Source organism: Delphinus delphis, chromosome 2 (assembly GCF_949987515.2).
Source record: "Delphinus delphis chromosome 2, mDelDel1.2, whole genome shotgun sequence".
Lineage (NCBI taxonomy): Eukaryota > Metazoa > Chordata > Mammalia > Artiodactyla > Delphinidae > Delphinus > Delphinus delphis.
In genome coordinates, this window is record NC_082684.1 from 27711945 (window position 1) to 27727415 (window position 15471).

General features: G+C 52.7%; 1 protein-coding gene and 1 non-coding gene across 3 annotated transcripts in view; both read right to left on the reverse strand.

The window, feature by feature from the left end:
• JDP2 (Jun dimerization protein 2) overlaps positions 1-15032 on the reverse strand; it is a 40855-nt gene extending 25823 nt beyond the window's left edge. Inside the window, exons 1-2 of one of the 2 annotated variants that reach the window (XM_060004163.1) lie at positions 14852-15032; positions 5037-5260 (exon numbers count right to left, since the gene is read on the reverse strand). In XM_060004163.1, the coding sequence (XP_059860146.1) occupies positions 5037-5260; positions 14852-15032 (405 nt within the window). Of the gene's footprint in view, positions 1-5036; positions 5261-14446; positions 14736-14851 lie in introns of those variants that run through there. The other variant, XM_060004164.1, reaches the window with a different exon arrangement.
• TRNAE-UUC (transfer RNA glutamic acid (anticodon UUC)) lies at positions 2405-2476 on the reverse strand. Its single transcript has one exon. It is a non-coding gene; the product is annotated as a tRNA-Glu (tRNA).
• Positions 15033-15471: the final 439 nt, after the last annotated feature.

The following is a 15471-nucleotide window of genomic DNA, read 5'->3' on the forward strand; positions in this document are numbered from 1 at the left end:
CAGATAAAGTCAGGTTCCCAAATGTAGCCAAGTACTCTCTGGGCCTACTAAAAACACAGATTCCCTGGACTCTGCCCTCTGAGATTCTGAGTTCATGGGCCCAAGGCTGGGTCTGGAAATGCGGATTCATAAGAAGTTTGCCAAGTGGTTTTGATGATCAACCAAGTTTGGGAATGGTTGGTTTGATTTTCATTGTGTCCTCTTGTCTTTGGTCTGAAGTCGCTTATGTTCAGAAACAGAAAAAGAAAGGGACAAATGCTTGGAGGTGAGAATTGGGAGATATAGAAACCAAGGGATGGAAAGTGTAAGTGACTTGCCAAGTTGACACAGCTAATTAATGTTCAAACCAACAAGCATGTGTTAAACAGTCTACAGGCCAGGCACTGTCCACCGACTGGTGGAAGTAAAAAGGAATGGAAGATGTAGTCCCCATCCTTGGGACCTAAGCACAGGACACAAACTCAAAAGCCGGCTGGTGACAATAGGCATTGTGAAACAGGCTGGGAAAGGCAACAGGAGGTGGTGGGGACTGCGGAGAAATGAGGACCACATGCCAATACAGTGAGCTCAGCTCCAGCTTCTCGTTGCATGTAAGGGTGTGGGTCTAGAGTGCCCAGATATTCTGGGTTTTTTAAAGAAGCCAAAAAGTCCACATTTCCTGGCTTTTAAATATAGCAACTCATTCAATAAAAAAAAAGAAGAAGAAAAAAAAAAACCCACACTGTGAGGGCCAAACAAGATTCATCTGTAGGCTGACTCCTGCCCGTGGAATGACAGTTTGCAATCTCTTTCTTAAAAGGTCATCCAGACTCTCTTGAACTTGAGTCCCCTCTAGAGCACTGCAGAGTGACACAGAGGGTGAGGGGCCCCATCCAGCAGGTTGTTAGGTCATTGCTTGCTCTGCGTGTGTGTATGCGTGCTTGCGCGCGCACGTGCACACACGCAAGGGCGGGGCTTCTGGCCTCCCTCCGCCACTACTGGAAATGCATTCCAGGCCCAGAGGCAGGGCATGGCCACTGCAGCCCACTCAGAGATGACCCGCCCAGGAAGGGCCGAGATCTCCAGGACAACAGAGAGTGCTTGGTGGAGGACTCCAGCTTAAGGGGCTGCAGAACAAAAAGTGGAGGAAGGAAGGAAAGCTCTGGAGAAAGCCAGAGAGCAAAGCTGTCTTGAAAAGGAGTATTGAAAAGGAAAGAAGTACAAAGAGAGAGAGAGAAGCATCGGCTCTAAAAATCCCAATATAACATGCCCAGATTCCCTAGCCAACCCTCACAACGAGCAGTCTGGCCACTTCCCATCCACTTGGTTTTCTTAGCTTTTCTTCACGACACTGACCACTACCTGGCCTTTTATATTGTATATGAATTTGCTTATTTTTGGATATCCCCACTCCACTACATAGTCCAAGAGAAGGTGGACTTTGTCGACTTTGCTTATGGTTCAGTTCCCAGTGTCTGGCCCGGTGCTTGGCACATGGTAGGTGCTTAGCATGTATCTGTTGGACAAATGGACTGCGGGGAAGCACCTCCACAAAAATAGTTTCACGTGATGTGACAACCCTATAATATTGGGTTGGCCAAAAAGTTCGTTCAGGTTTTTGTAACATCCTACGGAAAAACCCGAACGAACTTTTTGGCCAAGCCAATAAAAACATCAGCACAAAGCATTTCATCATTTACAAAACGCGTCCTTTAACTTAATTCCTCTGATTTTCTTTTACCCAACTGCTTCATGTATTTGGACATGGCCCAAGAGGCTGCTGGCCTCCATAAGGCGGACAGCCCAAGAGCCAGCTGGGACAGAGCTGCCTGCACAGCGGCTCGGCCCGTCCTCTCTCCGGGGGCCTGGGAGATGACACGGCTGCAGAACTGACGGGCTCAGCGTTAATCTGGGCGTGTCATCAAAATGATGGAGGATTCTGGGGCCAGGTTCATCCGGCTTCCCCAGCCCAATAGAGTACTGATTAGAGGCCTGGAAGTCTGGCAGGGAGCACAGGAGGCAGCATAGCATAAGGTTTAAGCTTTGGCTGAAAAGTCAGACTGCCTGGCCTCGTTTCGCAGCTGTGTGACCTTGGATGTCCCCAAGACTTGTTGACTGCATCCACAATGTGGACATAACAATAACAACAGCAATAATAATGACCTCAAAAGGGTTCTCATGCGAGTTCAACAAGATGCTGCAGAGAGCACCCAGCACTGTGCCTGGTGCACACCGCTATCCCAGCAGCACTGTCTTGCCCACGCGGGGCCCAGCTCTGCCACCTTCCAGCCGTGCGACCGCGAGTGACTTGACCTCCTCCTCCCTGGACCTCAAATTCCTCTTCTTTATTTTTTTATTTATTTTTCAATTTTTTAATTTTATTATTATTATTTTTGGCCGTGCCGCGTGGCTTGCGGGATCTCAGTTCCCTGACCAGGGATTGAACCCGGGCCACAGCAGTGAAAGAGCTGAGTCCTAACCACTGGACCACCAGGGAATTCCCAAATTCCTCTTCCTTAAAATGGGGAGAACCAGATCACCAGGATCAGGTAAGGAATACACAAGACTCTACATGTTGAGCCCTTAGCACAGGGCCTGCTACATATTAAACGTTTAATAAATGTGAGCTCGTATCTTATTATTATTCAAGAAAGTTTTACTAGTCCAAAATGCCAGTGTGAAAATCCACCAAAGGCAGTGTGCCGTATGCAAATAAATCTTCGGGACATAAGGTTCTCCAGCTGCAAGTTTCTCTCCCAACCCCCTTTATCTTTCAGTTGCTCTCAGAATGAATCCCCACCCATCTTGGGTCTGACCCAGAACACCGGAGGTCGGTTCCCAGTGCAGGGCTGACCTTACTCCACGCCAGCACCCACTACGCTGCAGTCTGACAGCGACCCACTACGCTGCAGTCTGACAGCGAGGGAGGGGACATGCAAATATGCCCTAAAAATGGCTTGTTATTTTCACAGCCTGGATGGTGTGTGTTTGGGAGGACGGCACGTCACTGTCAGGTACAGGGCATATGTCACCAATTTGGGGGAGGCTGTGAAATGTAAAAATACCCAATCCAAATAAAGGCCTTTTCAAAAAAAAAGAAAGAAAGGAAGGAAGGAAGGAAGAAAGAAAGAAAGAAAGCTCCTCCGGTGCCTTTTGCAGAGCGGGGAGGTGGTAACTCAGCCCCTGCCTCCAGGCAGATCTCAGAGACCAAAGCACCGGCCCCTCATCAACCCCACAGCCTCAGTGCCCCTGCTCAGCTACTGGTTTTAAATACTATGGAATGACCCAGAAATGAATGCTTTCAAGTTCTGGGGCTGGGAAGGCAAAATAGCACAAGACCAAAGATAAGGGCTCTCCGCAAAGAACACAGAGCACTAACTAAGCCAGGAAGTGCTATCCACAGCACGCTCATTGACAAAATCAATTCAGAAGAATATAATTACCCGTCAACTCTCATCTTGTTATCAACCGTCTTTAGTGGGCATCTACAGGGCACCTAATCCAGGTGTCTCCAGCATAAATGTCTACAGTAGGGGCCACGCGGCCCAAGGTAAACGAAGGCAGCCGGCGGCAACAAAAGCAAAACTGACGGCGTAAGCAAAATCGAGAGGAACAGGGAGGCGCCGGGCCTGTGGGAGGCTGGAGAGAGCAAAGGAGTGAAGCGGGTCCCCCGCTCCTGGCCGTGCCAGAACAGGGCACGGTGTGGCCACATCTTCCCGCTTTGTAATCAAAGATTAAAATCCAAATTTTCAAGTGAAATGTTGGTTCCAGCTTCTTTTAAAACACTGCGCAGGCCAAACAAAACACACCTGAGAGCCACATCCGGCCCGCCAACAGCCAGTGTGCCACCCCCGGCCGAGCTCCCCAGCAGCCTTCTGTGCAATTTTTATGGTACTTATGGGGAAAGGGAGGGCAGAGCAGGAATGGCATTAAAATACCCAACTCCCCCCTGCCGGTACCCAGACACCTTTCTCCACTAAGAGTCCCCCTTTCTGGGACGTCCAGCCCTGTGAGCTCCATCCTACAGGATGAGCCCCCAGCCGGGCGCACCTCTGTCTGTGAATGCTCCCTCCCCGCAGGGCGGCCCAGCACCTGCGTTCAGCTGCCTCCCCCCAGGCCTCTGGCCCAGCCGCCTCTCCAGCTCTCCAGCTCCCACCACCGGCTCCTTCTCCCTTCTGGGCGGGCAGCTACTCTGTCTGGCCTCTGAAGAAACGGCCCTGCTGGGGACCTCACTGGGGCAGGCCTTTGGACAAATCACCAGCCCTGGGGAAGTGACCGGGGGCGTTCCCAGCACTGATGCTCACCCACGCTGGGGACTTCTGCTTCTCCCCGGTCCCCAGGGAAAAGCTACTCTTCTACAAGTACGGCTCACGAGCACTGCAGCTCCAAGGGACCCGAGGAGGGCGTGCTCCACGTGTGGGTCCTCTGCAAACACCAGCTAAGGCAGATGGTGCCGGGCAACTGAGGCCAAGTCCAGCTCTGGCAGCCACTTGGGAAGGGAGCCCACACCACCCCTCCTCCAAGTTCCTGCTTTCAGCTCCAGCCTGAGGCCAAGAGCAATAGAGACAATGATGTGACTAATGATAATAACTGTTGAAGCTAACCCAATATTGGCGTTGCCTTATATACTTTTCAAAGCATGTGCACATTCCCATTATCTCCCCTGACCCCACCCCCAGCACCCCAGAGAGATGGCCAAATGTTATTACTCAATACTTTTATTAGTAATCACTCTTCCCTTGCCCCTCAAAGAACCAGAGACAGGTTGGGCATCCTGCCCTAGCCCAGTGCCTCTCAAACGCTAACGTGGCCCTGAGTACCCCAGGGGAGCTTGTTAAACCGCAGATTCGGATTCCGACAGTCTGGGGTGGGGCCTGAGATCCTGCACGTCTAACAACCTCAAGATGTTACTGACATGGGTGCTACTGGTCCTCAGACCCCATGTTAAACAGCAAGGCTTAGGTCACAGGGTGAGTTTAGGGCTAGACCTAGGACACTAATCCAGGCGTCCTACCCTCCCCCCAGGATCCTGCCCTGGGGGAACAAGGCTCGCTCACCTCACTCTTCACGGGTTGGGGCCTCTTGCCCAGTTTCACCTCCAGGAAGTGCAAAGGGGCAATCATGGCCCCAATGTTGCGGATGTCGGCGTATTTCAGCTCCTCTGCAGTCAGAGCCGAGCTGGGGAGTCCGGTTAGGGGGCCGAGCCCTGGCAGAGAGCCCGCAGTCATGGAAGGGTCTGGGATCTGCCCAGGCATCATAGCAGGAGGAGCGGCAGTCCAGCCTGGAGTGGACAGGAGAAGAGCAGGACAGGCACTGTCAGCCGGGTGAGAGGTTCCATGAGGGGTTTAAGTCCCTGTGTCTCACCAGGACCCCACCCTTCTTTCACCAATGTCCCCCTAAACCCCTTCCCCACCTTAAGGTGCTCTTCCTGCCCTTAAGCCCATTCTGTTATTGAGGGAAACTTGATCAGTTAATTCACACCAAGGTTATTGTTGGCACTTAGGCAATGCTTAACCCAATCACAGGCCACACTGATTCAGCATTTGCCATGGGCTGGGCACTGCGGTAATCCTTCCATCAGTCCCATAAGACTGGGTCAGAGACCATGACACGGAGGAAGAAGCCAAGGCTTAGACAAAAGAACTCGCTCCAGACTGTACACAGTTAAAACTGGAGGAGCTGGATTTAGACTGCAACACGCTGCCTCCGAAGAGAATGGATCAGAATGGAGGCATCTCGAGCACCTTTGCACCTGTTTAAGAGGGAGCTATTTTGGGGCTGTCATGGTGCTTCCCCTCAAATCACACATCCCATTCCGCATACTTGTTAAGACACCCTGAATACGAGATGAAGCAGATCTCAGTTAACAGTGAATGTGTGTGTGTGTGTGTGCATCTGGCATCTATGAGGAAGAGACTGCGGCACGGGAGATGGAATTAATTAGCGTGTGCTTCCCCAGTGGAGCCCAGTACGAGAAAAGTCCTCCACGGGCTCTTCACTTTCAAAGCAAACACATATTCTAGCTCCACCAGACCCAGAAGGTTTGCGAAGGAAGGCAGATTCAGGCATGAAAGAAAGACATAAAGTAGACAGGTCAACACTAAGGGAATTCTTCTTCCTTCTTTTCACTGGGGGAAGCTCATGGGTAAGAAACTATCCCTTCAAGGCACAGATGGCAGGGAAGAAAGCTTGTCTGCTAATAAAGCCAGACTTTCTGGCCACTTACAGGGCTCCTACCTATCCATCCATCCATCCGTCCATCCAATTGTCAACCACCTACTAGGAGCCAAGCGGCACTGAGAACACTAGAGGTCAGTTGTGCACAGTGCTGGCTTCTAAACAGCCTTGTAAGTAGCATTTCAGTACAAAACTGCCTCTGGATTCTAACCCTAAGGAAAAAAAAAATCATTTCTCGGGCTTCCCTGGTGGCGCAGTGGTTAAGAATCCACCTGCCAATGCAGGAGACACGAGTTCGAGCCCTGGTCCGGGAAGATCCCACATGCCGCGGAGCAGCTAAGCCCGTGCGCCACAGCTACTGAGCTTGTGCTCTAGAGCCCGTGACCCACAACTACTAAGCCCGTGTGCCACAACTATTGAGTTCACGTGCTGCAACTACTGAAGCCCGTGAGCCTAGAGCCTGTGCTCCACAACAAGAGAAGCCACCACAGTGAGAAGCACGCGCACAGCAATGAAGAGTAGCCCCCGCTCGCCGCAACTAGAGAAAGCCCGCGTGTGGCAACGAAGACCAACGCAGTCAAAAATTTAAAAAAAAAAAAAAATCATTTCTCCCCCTTCCTGCCTCGCTGCACAGGGCTATAAAACTAAAACTTCATCTGTCTTGGAAATCCTGGGGGAGAAGCTTTGACCTATCTTTCTATCTTCACTCTCTCTTCCCATAGAAAGGGGTGCATTTGGCAAGACAGAGAAGATGTGATGTCCGTCAGACCACTTTCAGTGAGAAAGTCACTCCCTCCACCCTCTGGAGCCACGCCTGTAATGCAGAGAGGGCTGCAGGCTGCCACGCCAGGAGGCTGCTCTGGGGCATGGTGGATGAGCTACTTGTCTCCCCGGAACTCCTCCAGGGAGAATAAGAAAGGGGCCAGTGTAAGGACTCACTCCTCTGTGGCGAAATGATGCCTGGACCCGGCCACGTGGATATTTGGCAGGCGGTGGGGGGTGGGGGTGGGGAGCGGAGGGGGGCGATTTCAGGCTACCTGAGCCAAACTGACAAAGGAAACTCATACCTTTTCCTCAGAAGAGGGGAAAAAAACCTACAAAACTCCCCCTTCTAGACCTGAACTGATGCTACAAGGAGTCAGCAACCCCAGGAAGGATGTTTAACTGAGCTAGTCAAAATGGACAGGAGATGGGAAGCTTGAAATGTCCTATGCCTGGTGTTTCATCTGGACACAAAGCCCTACCAGGGGAGAGAGGCATCACACCTCAGGTATGGAGCAAAGCAAAAATACAGTGCAAAATCCCCTCCTTGGTCAGAAGCCCCAGAACCTCCCGATACTGTAAGGACCCATTCATGTGTGGCAAAATGTGCCATGTGGCCACTTAGCGAGTGGAGGGGTGATTTCAAGGGGTGAGGCATGCACATTTCTGGCGCAGAAAGGATAATCAACAAACACTTGACGAATGAATGAACGAAGAAACGAATGATAAATTCATGGCGGAGCAAAATTCAGTGAGTAGGGTAAGGATGTGTCTCTGGAAGTTTATATGCTTGTTATCCACCTCCAGATTATTCGTTCCCACGGTAGACCCCAAGAAAAATCCTCCAGAGGCTTCTGTATGTTTCCCCGCCAGAGCCATCTCAGGAGATGGAAGCCAGACCCCACTCTGTTCCGGGAATGATAGGCTCGGCTTGCAGCTTCTGTTTATTTTCAAACAGAAGGTATAAATGAGACACTAACAAATGATCCCAAAATATAATGAATTCTCTGCTACTGTGAGAACCCCTCTGCCAGAGCGAGAACCCACTGGGAGCTGCAGCCCCATGAATTCTTACCATTCCTGCTCCCCTGTGAACCTGTCCCACTGACGAGCCTCACCCAGGGAATTAGGCACCAGGTTTTCCTCTGCAGAGGCAAAAGATCCCCCTCTCCTGCCTTTCCTCTCAAGGGTGCCCCTAACTGCTCAGATACAAACCACAAAGTCCTTAACACATGCCATTCCTAGGAGACAACCACAACAGCTGACATTCACCAGCGAGAAGTCATCCTAAAGGGCTCCGGGGGTGGGGGGCCGAAGATGGAGGAGCTAAAGCAGCTGCCCTTCATAACTGGATCCCCATTAACTGGAAGGAGCTGACTGATGAGCCAAGGCTGAAAGGCAACTTGGGTGCTTCGAAAAATAAAACAATTTGATGTGATTTAGGAATCTATAAAAGGCGGGGGGGGGGGGGGGGCGGGTGGCAGGGAACCAATAACAGCCAGGAGGAATTTACCCACTTCAAGGAAGACAGAGGAAAGATGACAAGATGTGAAATCATCTCCCACACTGGTTGTTCCATACAGAAGTAATTTAGTGGGAGAAAGAGAAGTACACACAACATAAGGAAGATAAACACCCTCCACGTCTCCATTAGTAACTGGGATGCACAAATAAAGAGCAAACACTATACACTGGCAGAAGACCCATATCGGCAAATAGTGCCTGTGCTTCAAAAGACAGGCCTAGAATCCAAAAAGACTTTGGCACCCCAATGTTCACTGCAGCACTATTACCATAGCCAGGTCATGCAAGCAACCTAAATGCCCACAACAGACGAATGGATAAAGCAGATGTGGTACATATATACAATGGAATATTACTCAGCCATAAAAAGGAATGAAACTGGATCATTTGTAGAGACGTGGATGGACCTAGAGACTGTCACACAGAGTGAAGAAAGTCAGAAAGAGAAAAATTTCGTATATTAACGCATATATGTGGTATCTAGAAAAATGGTACAGGTGAACCGGTTTGCAAGGCAGAAATAGAGACACAGATGTAGAGAACAAACGAATGGACACCAAGGGGGGAAAGCGGGGAGGGGGGTGGTGGTGGGATGATTTGGGAGATTGGGATTGACATATATACACTAATATGTATAAAATAGGTAACTAATAAGAACCTGCCGTATAAAAATTAATTTAGGGCTTCCCTGGTGGCGCAGTGGTTGAGAGTCCACCTGCCGATGCAGGGGACGCGGGTTCGTGTCCCGGTCCAGGAAGATCCCATATGCCGCGGAGCGGCTGGGCCCGTGAGCCATGGCCACTGAGCCTGCACGTCCGGAGCCTGTGCTCCGCAACGGGAGAGGCCACAACAGTGAGAAGCCCGTGTACCTCAAAAAATAAATAAATAAATATAAATAATAAATTCAAAAAAAGACTGGCAATTCAGGACACTGACCAGGAACAACTTGGAAAACAGCCGATGAAGAAAAACTGGGTAATGCACAGATCAAAGATGAGACTGACAAGCAAGGCATGAATAAGACAGAAAGCATTCTGGAGGTCACAAGTGGACCCTAAGCTGCTGCTGAGACTAAGATTCGGGGTGGTTTGATGCAGCTTCCTGAGAGGCAGCTTGAAAGAAACAGGGACCAGGTGGATCCGAGGGAAAAGAACCTAAAGAAAAAATCTGATATCTGTATCTCTCTATCCGGACTTCCTCAGGGACTTGTAGGCACACGATTTGGGATGCTGCCTTGTACAAGTAGAAAAAAAAGTCACAAAACACTTCAAGTCCAGAAAATGGGCCCTGTTGGGAGATATTAAGATGAAGTCATTTCAGCCAAAAGAATGAAGAGATAACTTAAAAACTTAAGTTTTTCCATCTTATTTTCTTCTCTTGTTTACTGTATGTAAATCTAAGATATTATCATATTCTTCAATGGGAGTATCTATAAATAAACAATAGTCTTGCTTTGATGTGTCAAAATCGTAAAAGGCTACTCATATTAGAAAGTGCCCAGTAATTGGCATCTTCATCTAGAATGGCAAAGATAGGTTTTCTTTTTTAAAGACAGATCAAGAGAAAGTTAGGATCTGCATCATGAACTTTCTGTCCGTCCATAGGAAAAAAAGTTTAAGGAAGGCTCTAAAATCCCTGGGTCTCTTTGAGAAGGTTTTGCTCCCCTCCAGGCAAACAGCTGGCCTGGGCTGGCATCAGGAGGCAGGAATGGGTGTGCAAATGAGTGCAGATAGCCTAAGGCTGCAAGGCTTGGTGCTACAAGAAAGTGGAGGTGAGTGAGGGCAGGTCAAGGAGCAAGGGAGTTCACAGGGTCAGGCCCCAGGAGCACTAGTGGGGTTGGAAGTCAAGAGCAAGTAACTGGCAACTGAAATCAACGGGTGGGAGGTCTTGGGAGCTGGAACCTGGGAAGATTCCCAGGAGAAAGATGTGAAGGGCAGCAGTCCATGGCAGGGGCCGGGGGGCAGAGAGGGCAGAAAGGTGCCAGACCAGTCATCACAGAGCATAGTACTAACTATCATGAATCTTGGAGAATCAAACACCAAATCTGTTCTTGGAGCGAAGGAATCACCTGGGATGACCTCTCTCCTGGAATCTGAAATGATGCAGGTCACCCAGCTTCCAAAAGACAAGGAGATCCAGGAGGCAGGGAGCAAAAGGATGGTGAAAGCTCCGAGATGGAGAAAAGGGCAAGCAGCGAAAGACCATCTCCGATGGCTGGCTCAGCTCTGCAGGCAGGAGAGTGAGGCAGGTTAAAGTGGAAACTCCAGAGCCAGATCATCTGGGTATGAATCCTAGCTCTGCCCTTACTAGCTGTGTGACCTTGGGCAAGTTCCCGAGACTCTCTGTGCCTCACTTTCCTCAGCTGCAAAATGGGACTAATAACATTATTTGCCCTGTAAGGCTAAAAAGAAGATTAAATTCGTTAATACTTGGAAAGCACCTGGAGCAGCACCTGCACTTGGTGAGTGTGAAGTCAGCGTAGCTTCAAGGGCCTTCCTTCCTGGAGCAACACTAGTGCTTGATGACCCCTCCAGGTCCCTTCTGCACAGTTCCCAGTTCCCATCTAACACCGGTCTCCCGTTCCTATGGCCATGAGGAGGATCCCCGGAGGATTCTCTGGAGATCCAGCCCAGAGAATTCTCTGCTCTCCCACTTTCCAACTCTAAATCTCAAGGAGGCAGGACCATCCTGCATCCACGCAGTTATTGCAGAAGAGAAACAACAAGTGGCAGATCAGGGCTGGGTACAAAGGTGCAGAAATGAGACCCAGCACCTGCCCTCTGCCTCAGTTTCTCCTAAGTCCTCCTCCATCTCACAGGCCAGAAGACAACTGCACAGATCACTGGCAACAGGGCACTCCCAGCTGGCTGGGTTTCCACGCCCGCCTCCAGAAGCAGAGCGCCAGCATCTCCTGTGTCCTTCAATCCACTGTAACCCTGCACTGCTTAGAAGGAGTCACTCCTCAGATCTTCATAAGAGAATGCGATGTGGTGGGTGTCAGGAGAAGCCATGACACAACCTGATCCCTGCATAGCCATCCCAGCCATAGAAGAAACTGGAACCTCTCCCCAAGAAATGTTCTTTCCTGGAGACCAGGGAAATGCTTTTGACAAGCCCTGCCTGTAAACACAGCGTTCTCCCCTGCCTAATGTAGGTGCTCAATAAAAACACAGTAAGTCATTTCTGCCAGGATCCTTATCCTGAGCAGCGAGAATACGCTGGGAAAGAACTGCCGGCAGGCCAGACTTCTAGACTCTCTTCCCACCTCACCCCATCTCTGTTCCTTGGTGCCAGGAGTTCATAGCATCATACATAATACAGACACACACACAGAATGTGACCGATCCTTTGGCCCTTTTTAAAAAATACGCCATTGGCCAGTTAAAGCTTTGGAAATGGAGCTCCACAAATGGAATCCCAAAGGCTGCAGCAAGAAAACAGACTGAAAAAAACCCAGAATGGTGGGCTCTGGCCGGGCCCCCCGCAGCGATTAGTGTAAAGAAACACAGGCTGAAAATTCCAACCGGGGGTCGCTAACGCGTTTGTCTCCGCTAAGCTTTGGGAGGCCAAACCATACACCCACGCACAAGAGCAAGCGTGCACACACACGTATGTGCACACACACACAGGCACACGGAGCTTGGCAGCCTGTAAGTTCCAGAGCTGGTAACACAAGCCACAGAACCGACTGCCAAGACAAGCAACAGATTGAGCCAGGCCCAGTTTCATTGGCCACCATACACTGCATATGGCCCAGGACGCAGCCAAAACAGTGTTCTCACCCTCCTCAAAGGCATAGGAGACCCTCTGTTTTCAAACACACCTCCACAGAGCCTTAATTAAAGGAAAATGGAAAAATAATGTGCCCGCTGCTCTCCCCCTGCCTATATAGGGTATGCACACACACATACCCATATACACTCACTCTATTTTTCCCTTCCTCCCATTTCGGTTTCCAACATAATTCATTCACATGGAAAAAAAGCAAACTGCATCCTGCAGCAGAAAAGCAGAAAAGAATGTAGCTTGCCCTCAGCCCTGGCTCTGATCGCTCAAGTTGAGCTGGGGTTGAATGAATACAGAGCAGGCCAACCTAGAGTCTGCACTGGCCCCTTTCTTCCAGAACAGAGCTGGAAACAGAGACACTTGTGCGAGGGACAGTCGCAACACCAGCAGCCCCATGACAAACAAGGCCTGGAGAGCCTAGCCCTTCTCAGCCTTCTGCCGAGTTTTCTGCAGGTTGGAAAAGATGCCCACACATCCTGCAAACAGGTGGTAGCTGCAAAAGCCAGGTGGCGAGTGAGTGGAGAGATCCTTGTCCAGATTCCTCCTTAGGGGACACTGTTACCAGTTATCAACACATCTCCTTGGAGGTGGCTGCAGCCCACCCAGGAGAAAAGTCAGAAGCCTCCACATCCATGCCTTCCAGCTGCCCTTCAGATCTCACAGCGCCCAGCTCTTCAGGAAAATTCTGGAGCTGCCTGCAACTCTGAACCAAAGCCAAAGTAGAAGGGAAACAGTAGAGTCTTTGAGAAATCCGTCCTCCCTGTTTTAAACAAGGCAAAACCTTAACCAGCCAGAGGCACGAGAATAGATCTTGCTTCTCTTCCCTGGTCGTCAGGTTTATATAAAATCAGAGCCCTGCTCACACCTGATACCTAGTTAAACTCTCCCCTAGAAACCTGCAACGGAAGATAAGGCGTCCATCCAAACTGCAGCCAGATTGGCTGGAAAGATGAAAACAGTGGGAGGTGTTTTAAAAAACCCTCAGGGAAGGGAGGTTGGGGGGAAGGGAGATAACATGTGAACACAGTTCACTGCAAGGCCTTAAAGGACAAGCAGGCACCCAAGCATGGTTCAAAGCTTCAGTTTCTCACAGTTCCTCAAACTAAGACCCTGAGGAGTCCACGAAGATTTGAACCTGGGAACACACACCCACACAGTCTGCAAGCCCTTTTTAGAGAGGCAGACCTGAGCCCAGCTGCCCTGAGCACATGTGGTCAGGCCACAGCCCAATGCCCTGGATCGGGGGGAGGTGGGGGGGGAGAGGCCCAATGCAAGGGTCAGGCAATTTTGCTACGGGAGCTGACCCGAGGGGTCAGTTGAGCTCCTCTTTTACCAGCCTCTCCATCTCCAACCGCAGGGATGGCCCATCCATCCCTGCAGAGGTGCGGAGGCCTCCCTGTCCCCCCTACCCCACCACTGACCCAGGCAAAACCGGGTCTGCAACCGCAGGGTCAGGGGTCCACAGACGCTCAGGCTCCTTTTGGTTGGGGGGCGGCAGAAGACAGCCGTCTGGGCTCGTTACCTAGAGGAGCCGGCTGGCCTCCTTATGTAACCTGGCTTGAGAGCTGGGGGAGACCAAAGGGGACCCAGCCACCCCGAGACCCCCTCCCAGAAGGGGAATCCCGGAGCAATGGCCCTGAGAGAAGCCCTCTTTATTGTATGGAGAGCCCCAGCCCTTCTCAGTGCCTTCCTCCAGGTCCTCAGGGGGCCGTGCTTCCTCCCTGCGACGGGGTTGGGGCGGGCAAGACTTGCCAGCAGGTCCCTGTCATCCCTCCACCACCAGCACCCTGCACTTCCCTGGCCTTTCACCCTCCATCTCCACCCCGCGGCTCATCTCCCCGGGCAGTTTTCTCCCCCACTCACCCGCCTTCCCCGCGGCGCAAGGAGAGCACCTCCCTGCAAACGGACGGGGGAGGAGAGCACGGGAGGGAGACGGAGAGCGAGCCTCGGCTGCCCCGGGAGCGGACGGAGCCTCCCGTCCCAGGGTGGGAACCAAAGGGAAGCCACCGGCTCGCGGACCCTTGGCGGGAGGGGCCGGACTGCAGCGTCCCCCTCCGGGGCAGCGCGGAGTCCCGGAGCTGCGGGAGCCTCCCCGCGGGGCTCGGGTTTCGGGGCCCGGCGCTCTCCGCCCGCGCGGGGGCGGCAGTCCCAGGTGCCCGCGGCCAGCGCGCCCCACCCAGCCCGGCCCGGCGCCCCCAGCGCGTGCCCTCGCACCCACCGAGCAGAAGCCGAGGGCGGAGGCTGCGCCCCCGGGACCGGGACCCGGCTGCAGGCGCCGTGCCCGCTCAGCGCCGCTGCCGCCCGGCCGCGGAGCTCCGCCCGGTGCCCAGGCCCGTCCCGGCCCGGGAGCCGCCGCGGCGCCAGCCCCGCCGCCGCTGCAGCGTCCGCCGCCGCCAGCGCCCCCCCGTCGCGGCCGCCGAGCGTCCCTCCCGCAGGCTGTGGCGGGCGGCGGGACGGGTTGCATCAGCCCCGGCTATATAGCGGCCCCTGGGCGGCGGGGAGGGGTCGGGAATGCGGAACCGGCCGAGCTGCCAGCTCCAGACGTCAGAGGGGGACGGAGAGGAAGGGAAGGAGGGGACAGGGGAGGAGGGGGGTGTGGATCCGGCGTTTTACACCCACTGACCTTCACCTCCCCCGCCGCATTTCGCGCCCTCCTCCCGCGGCTCCTCGCGGTCCGCTCCCCGCGGGGACGGCCCCGGCCCCGCAGCAGCGGCCCTGACTCCATCGCGGCCCCCGGCTCTCCCAGCCGGCGGTGCAGGAGCGCGCGAGGAAGCAGGACGCGGCGGGCGGTTATGTAAGAGCATCCCCAGCGCACAGCCGCCCGGCTTCCACCCCGAGACACAGCTCGGGCCGAAAGCAATGAGAAGGTGGCGGCCGGACAAGTCAAAAGGCCCTGGAAGCAGACGTAGCCTGTGTTGAACCATCTTCCTCAGTCCTTAGCTCTTTTTTCCCAAACCGAGAGAGAGAGAGAGAGAGAGAGAGAGAGGATTTGAACACATTTTCATCCTTGGACACTTAAGCACTGAGTGAGGAAGTGATCTCGCAAGCCTGTTTCGTTTTTCTGGGCAGAAGGATGGGCAGAGGATCAAGGCGTTTGGGTGCCTCTACCCTCGCCTACTAGCCCACCTGGCCACCACAGCCGCCCTTCAGCCCTGGGGTGGTTCACTGCAAGAGACCTGCCCTCCTTGGACTGCAGCCTGAGCCCCCCACCCCTTTCCCTTTCCCCATGGCTTGCACAGTTTG